We start from the raw sequence: 13,069 nt of genomic DNA on the forward strand, positions 1-13,069 counted from the left end.
AAAGTAGTTTCTATATCTACTCATTGCAGATTGGGAAAAGATCTGGTTTAAATACTTTATATTTAATTGGTAGTGATAAAAAACCATTTGTGATTACTCCTCCATTATTATTACAGTTTTATTTAAGGAAGTTTGGTCTCAGGTGACAGATTCACATAACTGGTAAAATAAAGGGTCAGAATTGTAGGATTTATTTTAAATAACATTTGAGAGATGGAGGAAGGGAATCTCAGAGAGAGAGAGAAAGGAGCCATCTCTGATGATAAGAGAGAAATGAGTTGTTGGCAAACAGGATTTCAGTAGAATATTGAAATCGAAATAGTGATTGAAATTGAAAATAGTGATGTTGAGCAAAGTAATATGACTAATGTTTCTTGAAGGCTTTCCAATCGTGTACACTGTCATAACCTAAAAATCTAAGTATTCACTGAGACCTCTTCATAATTCACGAAGTGGTATTATGTAGATACAAATAAATGTATTGGAGACAGAGCAGTGGTAAATCCTGGGATCAGGTGGTACTCATTAAGTAGAGACGTTTAATTGACAAAAATGCATCACTCTTGGAACTGAAACTTAGAGGAATCAAGCAACATATTAATGTATATCTTTTGGACAGCTTTCTGCTTTGGGAGAAGAAATTCCAGGAAAAAATTAAACAATCTATTTTCCAATTTAAGACATTTCTTGAAGTTGGGCCCTTATATTGAAATACCTGCATAATTTGAGACTTTCTATCCTTTTCTCATTGCACAGTATAACTTCTTCAACCTCTCCTGCATTTATACAGTGTATATACTATAAAATTTGAACCTAAATGAAAGAGGAACCATGGAGGGTCTCCAGTTTTACCAACTGGGTGTATTTATATATATAAATACATGGGATACATATATAAATACATGGCAACAATTTTTCCTAGATTATCTGGCTTTTCATCTATTTTCTGGTTTGTCATGAACAGCCTAGTATATTAAACAATAACATGAAAGCTTTACATGCATGTGTACATGTGCACACTTGCACACAGATGCACTGAAAAAATGGCACCTTATTAAATTAATACTAGACACAACATGTGTAAAGAAACATCAAGTGCAGAGTCGAGTCTCCTCTTCCCCTCCTTTCACACTTGTATAAAAATCTTTGGTTATAATTCTAGCTATAATGACAACAATTTTTTAAAAATCAGTGTAATTAACTTTTTAAAGGTAAATTCGACATACAATATTAGTTTCTGATGTATGTGTAATTGACTTTTTTTTAACATTTCTTACTCCTAGTACCAAAGTAGGTACTTTGTACTTTTATGTATGACTCATGGCACGTATTATAGATGCCACAGAATTGGGTTGTTTGCTGTAGTATCTGGAGCTTGGAATGCGTCTTTAGAAGCATTAAGGACCAAATAGAATGATTAGTATACAAGGTCATGGAGTTGATTATGATAGTGATGGGATGTGCTCATTTTCTAAATCTCAGTTCTGTTCTTTTTGTGTAGACAGGTATGCAGACCAGAATATTTTAGGATGGGTATAAAAATGACTAATACCAAGTAAGAACAATATTAGAACTGAAGAAGAGAGACAACAGAAACATTGCTGAATACATGTAATTAATGTTCAATTAAATTTAGTAGTTATTAAATATTACTATGTGCCGAGCTTTATGCTAGACACTGGGGTTAGAATATCAAGCATAGTAGCCATGTTCTATATTAGATGTGTTGTTAATTATGATGGTCAGTGTGGGGAAAAAACCTTTTGTTGGACCTATTATATGGTATGTAAATTTAAAGGGGACAGCAGTTTCTGCATGTATTTTTCATCAATTTTCTGTGACATACAGCACTGAGTAATAGCTGTGCCCTCTTCCTAAACTTGTGCTAGCATTCTCAAAAAAAAAAAAAGATGCCTTAAGTAGCGTAGGTTTAAGTTGGCAGCTTCTCTGAAGTCATCTGAGGGAAAGACCCTATTGCTAGAAGTGTTTCTTTGGTTTCTCCTTGTCTGAATTTTTGCCATTACAACTTCATTTTTTGGGGTAAAGGATTGTAGAACTGCAGCCTAGTTTTATATATTAGCAGGCAAGCTCTCAGAATACAAAGTCCTTGCCCAGTGAAGGCAAGTAGAGAAAACTTGGAAGAACCATTTATGAAGTGGTGAAAGAGATCTCTGAAGAAAAATTGAAGAGCAGATTTGAAATGTATAAGAAAACCATCAGAATGCATAGAAATGTGTGCCCCATGAAGGAGATTGATTGTTCTAGTTGAAGAGTGTCAGACTGAATGAAAGTGGAGGTGTGTGTTGATAATCTTAAGGTAAGAAAAAACATTTATAGTCATCTGGAATTAGTTTGCAGTGTTAAATTTTCCTCCTTATTTTAAGGTGATTTATATCGGGACTGGATTTCCAACTATAGTTCTAACATCACGTTATGCAAGCTGATGTGAACTGTACAGATTTCTTGTAATTTATGTTTTGGTGAATATGAACTAATCTATTTCAGGGTTTTTATCCTAACTTTTCTTGCATGTCACTGCCATTGAAACTTGCATGAAAAGCACTAACTGCCTTCTTTCTCTTCTCCCTGATTTGCTCCAAGGCTGCCAGACAGATCAAGGATAGGTATGGTATAAAACCTACGTTTTTATTTAAGTATCAACAGTGAAGTCAGAAATGAAATTCAAGAAGTTTCTTATTAGAATCTCGTTGGTTAAAATAAATACACCTAATGGCAAAGTGCAAAAAAAAAGAGAAAAAGTCTTCTGCATATATTCCGGAATAAACAGTATATCAGCAAGATTTTTAAAACATAGTTATTGACAATTATGTACTTCCAAAAGAATTTCATTTCTGGTATAATATAGTTTTAGTACAGTTCTTAATTAGCTATGCTAGTAGATGGGGAACCATTTTGAATAATTAAAAACATATATATTCCTGAATGTATTTTTTGTTGTTCTTAAATTTTACCAATATAAGCGTGTCTTATTTTATGAGAAGTTACAGCCTTATTTCGTTCCTCAGGAGCTAAAGCTCTCCTTTTTCGCTCCCTCCTGCAGCTGACGCAGCCCCAATAAAGCCTTGTCTGAATTTCTTGTCTGGCCTCTAGTCAATTTCTGTTGATCGGGGGAAGGCCAAGAACCCTGGTCGGTATCACAACCACAGCAACAAAAGCCAGCCTGATGATAACTCGTTATGTTTGTGATCTGTGTCTCAGATGTACTACTTGGACTCAACCTACTGGACCTACTGGGTCAATAAAGTCCTTAAAAGCCACACACACAAAACAAGAGCTATTGCTCTCCTACTTCACTGCTCTCCTGTTTAACACCTTTGTATTCTCATTCCATCTTGTTCCTGGTGCCATCTCTATTTCTAATGCCACTACTGTCTAGTTTGTGGGAGGAGAAGACTAAAGAAAATGATGATAGGCTTTGGCTTAAAGGTCTTTACCATTGGTAGAGCCAGGATTAGCACAGGTAATTTAGTATTTGCTGTAATGAATGTACGAAAGGGCTAAAAGAGCTGTTGGCAATTTTGGATTGGGTTATCACAGAACGGATGGTTTTGATCTGCTTGGCTAGTCACTGAGCATTGACTGTAGTGAAATTATCACTTAAGGTTTCTTCATTTGAGGAAAATGAAATTCTCTGAAAGGCACAGCTCTTCAAAGCACCACTCTGAGTCCTAGATTAAATTATTCATCAGATAATTCACAAAATTATTCTGTATGTATTATGTGAAAACCAGTGTTGTATTATTAATCTTGGCTGAAGACTTCAACTCTTGTGTTTTTCTAGTGGCCTTTTATTTGACTAGAGGCAAGATTCACATGGCAGTCATAGCATTCTTAGCACAAATATTAATTTTTCTATTTTTTGCATATTTTTTAAAAATCAATTTTTATTGGAGTATAGTTGATTTACACTGTTGTGTTAGTTTCTGGTGTACAGCAGAGTGAATCAGTTATTCATGTACATACATCCACTCTTTTTTAGGTTCTATTCCCATGTAGGTCATTACAGAGTATTGAGTACAGCTCCCTGTGCTCTACAGTATTTTTCGTATATTTTATATCAGGGAGTGTTTAAAGACTTGGATTATTCTTATAAATCCTGGATGTAGAAAGGAGATTATGAGAGTTTGAAAGTGAAAAGTATTGGCTGTATGAGGAATGGATGCTAGGTAGGTCAGTTTTCTGGATAAGGTATATTTGGGTTATGTGTGCTGGAATTTGCTGTAAGTAATCCATCTTCCACCCTGGCTAGAGTATTCTTCTGTTTAGCCACCTACTGCACAAAATCCTGCTCTGGTCCATGATTTTCTGGATTAGAAGTCACTTCCTAATCAGGCTTTGGGCCATCCAAAGACTTTGAAAGAAACCTTGCAGTTATTTTCTCTTTGCAAAAATAAAACTAGGAGGAAGAGATCCTTGTGTTCAGCTTTTACTATTAGAAATGAACCAAATGGTACATATATACAATGGAATATTACTCAGCCATAAAAAGGAACGAAATCTGGTCATTTGTAAAGACGTGGATGGACCTAGAGTCTTTCATACAGAGTGAAGTAAGTCAGAAAGAGAAAAACAAATATCGTATATAACGCATATATGTGGAATCTAGAAAAATGGTAATATGAACGAACCTATTTGCAGGGCAGGAAGAGAAACGCAGATGTAGAGAATGGACGTGTGGACACGGGTGAAGGGTAGGGTGGGATGAATTGGGAGATTAGGTTTGACATAAATACACTACCATCTGTAAAATAGATAGCAAGTGGGAACTTGCTATAAAGCACAAGGAGCTCAGCTTGGTGCTCTGTGATGACCTAGACGGGTGGGATGGTCGGGTGAGGGGGGTCCAAGAGGGAGGGGATATATGTATACATACAGCTGATTCACTTCATTGTACAGCAGAAACTTAACACAACATTGTGAAGCAATTATACTCCAGTAAAAAAAAATGGGCAAGGTGAATTAAAACATTCCTAACCACATGGAACCTGTAATGTAGAGATGTATCTGTGGATTTTAGATTGTTAGTTTGGGCTTTGAGGCACAGTTGTCTAAATATATTCAGTTTAAAAATAAAAAGTTCAGTCTTTTGGAAAATTATAGCATTGTTGTACATCTAACTTGATTTATGGAGACTGAAATTTTCATTGTCTAGAAAATGTCATTATTCTTTTTTTAGGCTTTGATAGGCCTTTCTGATATATCTTTAGGGGATATAATTTTTCTTTGAGGCCATAGTGATATTTTTCCCCCAGATTTATCTTGAGGAGTGTACATACTATGCTTTTATTTGTTGGGTTTTTTTTTAATTGAAGTATAGTTGATTTACAATGTTGTGTTAATTTCTGCTGTGCAGCAAAGTAATTCAGGTATACATAGACGTATACATTTTTAAATATTATTTTCCATTATCGTTTATCACAGGAGAGGCCATAATGGTTAAATCAAGTTTTACAGATAAAGTTTCAGGTTTAAATTCCTTAAAATACTTTCAGATATTTTTCTCAACAGTTCTCAACAAACTTTTAAATCATCAGGTTTAGAAGCAACCAAGTAAGTTCAAACCTGTTCATTGATTCAGTGGGCATTTACCAAGTACCTATCTGAATATAGCTCTTTAAGAAGTCTTTAAATCGAAAGATACTTGGGACTGTCAAGAACAACATATGTAAGATTTAGCCTTTGTTCCTAACTTCTTATTGATGTAATCTGAAATTTTATTATTGAGAACCAAGAGCTTAAAGTAATAATGTGTGAAATGCTCAGCATTATACTTGCCATTCAGTTAAGTGTGAGTTCCCTTCTCCATAAATTGTTTTTTAGTATAGCACTTCCTTTTTTTTTAAATTAAAGTGTTGTTGATTTACAATGTGTTAATTTCTGCCGTACAGCAAAGTGATTCAGTTATACATATATATACATTCTTTTTTTATATTCTTTTCCATTATGGTTTATCACAGGATATTGAAGGTAGTTCCTGTGCTATACAGTAGGACCTTGTTGTTTATCCATTCTATTGATATATATAATAGTTTGTATCTGCTAACTCCGAATTCCCACTCCATCCCTCCACAACCCCTTCTCCCCCCTTGACAACCACAAGTCTGTTCTCTCTGTCTGTGTGTCTATCTCTGTGCTGTAGTTAAGTTCATTTGTGTCATATTTTAGATTCCACATATAAGTGGTATCATATGGTATTTTTTTCTCTCTGACTTCGCTTAGTATGATAATCTCTAGTTCCATCCATGTTGCTGCAAATGGCATTATTTCGTTCTTTTTTTATGTCTGAGTAGTATTCCATTGCATATATGTACCATATCGTCTTTATCCTTTCATTGGTCAATGGACGTTTAGGTTGTTTCTAAGACTTGGCTATTGTGAATAGTGCTGCCATGAACATAGAGGTGCACGTATCTTTTTGAATTATAGTTTTGTCCAGATACATGCCCAGGAGCAAAATTGCTGAATCATATGGCAACTCTGGTTTTTTGAGGAACCTCTATACTGTTCTCCATAGTGGCTGCACCAATTTACATTCCCACCAGCAGTGTAGGAGGGTTCCCTTTTCTCCACACCCTCTCCAGCACTTGTTATTTGTAGACTTTTAATGATGGCTATTCTGACCAGTGTGAGGTGGTGCCTCATTGTAGTTTTGATTTGCATTTCTCTAATTATTAGCGATGATGAGCATTTTTTCATAGCACTTTCTTCTTGATAAATAGATCAGCTGTTGTTCACTCTTTGTTACTACTAAAGTGACTACTTTCCTAGTTTTAAGATGAAAGAAAATGACTGAATACAGCAACAGTGTGACATTTTTCATCCCCAAGTAACTGAATACAGCAATATGTTTGATACCTTTCATACCATTGATCTTTAGGGTAGTTTGGTAGATCTGAATGACTAGGCCTGGTATTCCCTTTGTTCCTGCAGCTCTATTTACTTCCTCTGCCAAATTCTGTACTAGGAGGACAACATTCATGAATAGCATTTTTGTGTCATTTTTTGACCAAAGATAATAAGGAGAGTTACTTTGTGATACATGTGGAAATCTACTGTAATATGAAAAATTGAAATTTGAGATAAAATAACAAACGAATAGAATATGAGAATTTCTTTTAATCTCTAGTTTTAATTGACAGAACAATTTCCCCCTGCTTTGGGTAAAATTATGTCTGGTATGGCTTCTTCCTTTCTTTGTTTTGTATACCACATTCATCTAAAATATATTTATTGAGTTTCTATTATTTCCATGGCATGTGGTTTCACAGGGCTGTTTCTTCTTGTCTCCTTCCATTCAGTTGATGTTGATAGATCAGAGTGATACCTACTAGCATGGTATTCAAAATTGTAATTTTACTTCTCTCCTTTCTCATCCATGGCCTATAGCAACTACCAAGCTATGCAGTATTTGCTCAGTGTACCTCTACTTTTATTTAAGGACACATGGAATGGCTGTGACAACTAGGCAGAATGTTTGAATCAGGGTATATTTACAGTTCATTATTTGGCATATGAAAAGGAGTGAGGCTGGCATCAGGAAATCAGATTGAGTGTACAGAGGTTCAGATGATTGTTGGGTCTGTTAAAGATGATTTATCTTGGATATTTGTCTCTTGAGTTATTTGTAATTTTATGCAATTTTGTAAAACTGGCTGGAGGAAGGTTCTTTAAGGGTTATCTTAAATGTCTTTAAATTTAAAAACATTTTACAGTTTTTTATTAAGTTAATTTTCCAAAGATCTAAAAGCAATAGCTTCTGAAATCACTAGAGTGAAGTATGTTCTATCTGTTCGTTTTATAAGTTAAATATGATACGATACTTCCCATTCTTTTATTTTTAAAAGAATGTTTATGTTTGTGTTTTCTGTAGAGTGACAATGGCTTCAGCTTTTCGCCTTTCTTTGAAACCAAAGGTCAGTGACAGCATGACTCACTTAATGGTGGATTTTTCTCAGGAAAGACAGATATTGCAAACTTTGAAGTTTTTGCCAGGTAAGTTAGTACATATATTACATGTAAAGTTATTTAAAAAACCCTTTTTTTCCTTCAAGATTTTTCTGTAATGAACATTAGAATGTAAATATTAAGGAAGGATAGTGTGTTTTTTTTTTTCTTCATTCAGCTAAGGAATAACTGAATTTGCTAGTCTTTATTTTTAGATATTTTACTGATAGTAAAGATTCCATTTTAAGAACCCAAGAAAGGGATACCTTTTGTTGCTAGTTTGGCAGAGAGAAGCAATATGCCATGGTGGTTCACAGTGAGTCGTGGGGCCAGACATAGATTTGCATCCTGGCTACCGCTTACTTGCTGTGTAGCCTTAACAAGTTATTTAACTCTCCCTCATTTTCTTCATCTTTAAAATGTGATGTTATCCTTCTGGGGTTTTTATAAGGATTAAATGAATTGAGACCTCTAAAGCACTTGAAATAGTACCTGGCACATAGTTAACATGCAGTGAAAGTTAACGGTTATCATTACCATTATTGTGGTGGTTGCTGGTTCAGATGGAATTTTATTTCCAGTAGTAATGTGTTAACATTGGTTTATTAGAGTATTAGTATGAGGGTATTCCAGCAGTCAGAACCATTTGAAATTGAGTCCCAGGTTATTGTCCACAGGTGTGAAAGAGCCAGTTAAGGACCTTTCGGTTATTATTTTCTTTTTACTAACATCAAGTAATGTGGTTAAGTTGATAGCTAAAACAATTTGGACTTGGTGATTTGGGGGATCAGGAAATCTCTTGAAAGCAAAGTGTTTTACTTACAGGTTTATGGTTTTTGGAGGTTAGCTGTTTTTGAGTAGAGAATGTTGATCATATGAAACCATTCTTTTCTTCTCTGAAGATTTAGTCCAGGACTTTAGAATATGATTGGAAAGACAAAGTTAGTAGTCATGAAACTATAATGGAACTAGTAATGGCAGTACAAGTGAAGTATTAACTTGTGTGGTATAGATCAGAAGTTCTAGAGGAGTTTAGAGAAGGAAAAGATGAGAGAAGGAATCATAGTTGTAGAGGAAGGAAGTATACGTACTTGTCAGTGAATACCTATCTATAAATTGGCCCTTCAGAATTCCTAACCATTATATTTTCATTCACACTACTACTCAATTCAGAAGGAGAGTCAGGAGTGGTAGATTGTGAATATACACATGAGTAGTAGTAGTTTGATTTTTAAAAAAAACTACTAAAAAAGAAGTCTTCTCACCATTATTTTCCTTGATTTTCAGTGATGGCTTAACAAACCAAGGCCATGTCTGCCGTACAGTCAAGTAGATTGCATGCACAGTTAGGATTTCCTCTTTTGCAGACTGTTAAGACAGTCTGAAGGAATGAGGTATAATGAAAAGCAAGAAATCCTTTTGTGGAGGAGTTTCATCCTGAAGGAAGGTATAATAGGTTGTTAAAATTTATGAAAGGTGAATTCATATTACTAATTTTTTGTATTCTGCTAGAGCATAAAAGTTTCCTATAAGATCCAATCAGATTAACTTAAAAATGAATACCTTCATCCCTTAATAATTCCTTCTATAAACACTGCAAAAATCAACTCTATACTGAATTATGTATAGTAATGAGTTTTGGACTTATCTGAGCCTGCACATTGTAAGTGATGATGATGGATGATAATAATTACAGTCATTTTCTTCTGCTCTAAGCCATTATTTATACATTGAAACTTAGAGTTTATATCCTTTCTGAGCCTCTGCAGCCAAGAAGAGAAACATGTTTGTGGCAGTGTTGATGTCAGTTGTCCTTTTACATTCACATGCAGAGAAAAACATTAGCAAAATTCTTACACCAATGTCCACACAATTTAACTGTTGCTTTATGGAAGTTGCTGTGAATTGCTTTCCATTCTCATTTCTAAAGAGAGTTCTGTCTTTCCTAATATTTTTATATTACAAGTTTACGAACATTCATCTTCCCCTGAACTTTTATCCCACATTTGTTGAAACTCTTCTCTTACTTCTGTTTAGAATATTGGGTGAACTTCCTACATATCAGATCCAAGTCACTCTTTTTTTTTTTTTTTTTTTTTGCGGTACACGGGCCTCTCACTGTTGTGGAGCACAGGCTCCGGACGCGCAGGCTCAGCGGCCATGGCTCACGGGCCCAGCTGCTCTGCGGCATGTGGGATCTTCCCGGACCGGGGCATGAACCCATGTCCCCTGCATCAGCAGGCAGACTCTCAACCGCTGTGCCACCAGGGAAGCCCCCAAGTCACTCTTAATTTGACCTACCACTCTTTTTTTTTAATTTAATTTTTATTTTATTTTGGAGTATGGTTGATTTACAGTGTTGTGTTAGTTTCAGGTGTAAAGCAAAGTGATTCAGTTATCCATACGCATATATCCGTTTTTTCAGATTCTTTTCCCATATAGGTTATTACAGAATATTTGACTTAAATTATCTAAATTTTCTTTTTCCCTCCCAAGTTTGCTTTCTTCTGGGGCCATTATTCACAAGAAAGAAGAATCTTCTTGCTAGTACATTCTTACTGGAATGGTAGCTGAATTTGGGAGATAGATAGTGGGGAGTTAGCTGGACCCACTTACAAATTAAGTGATTCTGTCTGTATATAAGCCTCTTGGGACATTCAGTACAGGTTTTAACTCAGCAAAACTATAAAATTACTACATGCCATAGGCCGTTACATTTCCTCACATGTAGGCACTGCACAGCATATTAAATTTATGAATGCCTGTATCTCTTCCCATAGCAATGAATAGTAGTCTGTATTGCTTATATTCCGGTAACAAGGGACTAACATCTGTAATGTATTATAGGGATGAAACCCCTACAGACAGATGAAGGAAATTAATCATAATGAGAAATGATAACTATTTCTTTGTTGTCTTACTGATAAGATATATCAGATTCCAAGTATTTATTGTACAATTACACACATGCAGTAGTTCAACTTTGAAGACTATAGCTAATGGAGATCAATTGTCCCACCTCTCTCCTTTCCTCCCTTTCCTACTAGTTAGGCTTGAAGATTTAAAATGTATATCAAATTGCTTTCATCTTGGTCTTGATTATTGTATCTAAGATATTTGGTTTACTTTGTTATTTCTCACATTGCTTTGAATTTTCATGTATAGAATTCCTTTGTTATTAATAGTTTTTTAAAAAATTAATACTCTTTTTAAGAACAAGTTTAGGTTTATGGAAAATTGGACAGGTAATACAGAGTTACCATATACTTCCCCTCCTCCCCCACATACAGTTTCCACGGTTATTAATGTCTTGCATTAGTGTAGTACTTTTGTAGTAATTGATAAATTATTATTAGCTAAAGTCCACAGTTTACATTAGGGTTCACTCTTGTGTTAAACAGTTCTACGACTTTTGATAAATGGATCATGTCATGCATCCACCACTACCTTATCATACAGAATAGTTTCACTGCCCTAAAATTCCCTTGTACTATGCCTGTTCATCCCTTGTATCCTGCAGTCTTGCTATAAGCTTGTTAGTTCCAGGAATTTTTCTGTTGATTCTTTGAGATTTTCTACATAGACAATCATGTCATCAGCAAACAAAGACAGTTTTATTTCTTCCTTCCTAATTTGTATATGTTTTACTTCTTTTCCTTGTCTTATAGCATTTAGCTAGAACTTCCAGTACAGTGTTGAGTAGGAGTGGAGAGAGGGGATGTCATTGCCTTAGGGGAAAATATCTAGTTTCTCAACATTAATGTTAACTGTAGTTTTTTTTGTAGATGTTCTTTATCAAGTAAAGTTCCCTAGTTTACTGAGAGCTTTTGTCATGAGTGAATGTTGGATTTTGTAAAATATTTTTTTCTCCATCTATTGATATGCTCATATAATTTTTCTTCTGATCATCTGATTTTTCTTCTACTGATGTGATAGTTTACATTAACTAGTTTAGAATGTTGAACCAACCTTACATACTTGGAGTAAATCTTTTAAAACTTTTTTTTAGCAACAAAAGGTTTAGATACAGTACTTGCACAGTTTCACACATTTCAGACCCATCTGTATCACTGGAGGACCACATTCTCCAGTTAGCCTGCTATTTAAGTGGAACATCTGTTAATGTTGAGGAGCTATGGAAAACCTCTTTCATGGAAAAGAAATTGATTAATGTTCATTCATGTTAATTGTGATTCATTTACCTCAGTTTGTTTTAATGAATCATAGAACTCTTTGGAGAAACGTTTAAAAATTCTTAAATATTTTGTGGGGTTGCGGAGTTCTTTTTTGTTCAGTGTTGAGAAATTACAGTTATTTTATAAACTAGGTTTTTTAAATACATTGAAAATACCTTGAATTATTTTAATCTTTGGATTCAAAGCAAGTTATTTTATTTTGTCAATAGTGATTTAATTTATATTCTCCAGCTGTTTGAAATAGCAGATTAAAAACGTGTTGAGAAGTAACAAATCATTCTTGATTCTTTATTCTTAGCATGTTTGAATTGCTTTTTGCTAACTAGGGTTTTAGTATACTTTGAATAAGTCTATGAAAAACTTTGAAATATGAATTTTAAAACAGAGCTAGAAAAATGGTTATTTTGCATTTATAAGGTATCCCTTCTCTTAGCCTGATTCAATTGAACAGTTTAAAAGCGACATGAAAAGCATAATTTGAACGACAAACATAAACACTGGATTAGTACTATAGTGAGAAACGAGCTTTTTTTTTTTCTTCAGTCCCCAAAGCTCCAGAGATAGATCCAGTAGAGTGTTTGGTGGCTGACAATTCTGTAACAGTAGCTTGGAGGATGCCAGAAGAAGATAATAAGATTGATCATTTTATACTGGAATATAGGAAAACTAATTTTGATGGACTTCCACGTGTAAAGGATGAGCGATGCTGGGAGATAATTGATAATATTAAGGGTACTGAATATACACTATCAGGTAAGATGACTGCATTTCATGAATCTCATTCTCGGAAGATAGATGTAATTGTGAAAAATATTTTGAATTACATTAAAAGATGAAGTTATTAAGTTTCTTTAGCCAAGCTGACTTTTTATATATTTATTATGGAAATGAATTTCTCTTAAAATATC

The 13,069-nt window shown here is 34.5% G+C and overlaps 1 protein-coding gene across 1 annotated transcript in view; it reads left to right on the forward strand.

The window, feature by feature from the left end:
• Nucleotides 1-13,069, forward strand: part of FSD1L (fibronectin type III and SPRY domain containing 1 like) — a 70,444-nt gene that overhangs the window by 23,722 nt on the left and 33,653 nt on the right. The window contains exons 5-7 of the mRNA XM_089913494.1: nucleotides 2,602-2,624; nucleotides 7,892-8,013; nucleotides 12,705-12,914. Coding sequence (XP_089769620.1) covers nucleotides 2,602-2,624; nucleotides 7,892-8,013; nucleotides 12,705-12,914 — 355 coding nt within the window. The remainder of the gene's footprint in view (nucleotides 1-2,601; nucleotides 2,625-7,891; nucleotides 8,014-12,704; nucleotides 12,915-13,069) is intronic.

The sequence above is a fragment of the Delphinapterus leucas genome, chromosome 6 (genome assembly GCF_059928025.1).
Source record: "Delphinapterus leucas isolate spDelLeu-1000000601 "Yukka" chromosome 6, BTC_Dleu_Yukka2, whole genome shotgun sequence".
Classification (NCBI taxonomy): Eukaryota; Metazoa; Chordata; class Mammalia; order Artiodactyla; family Monodontidae; genus Delphinapterus; species Delphinapterus leucas.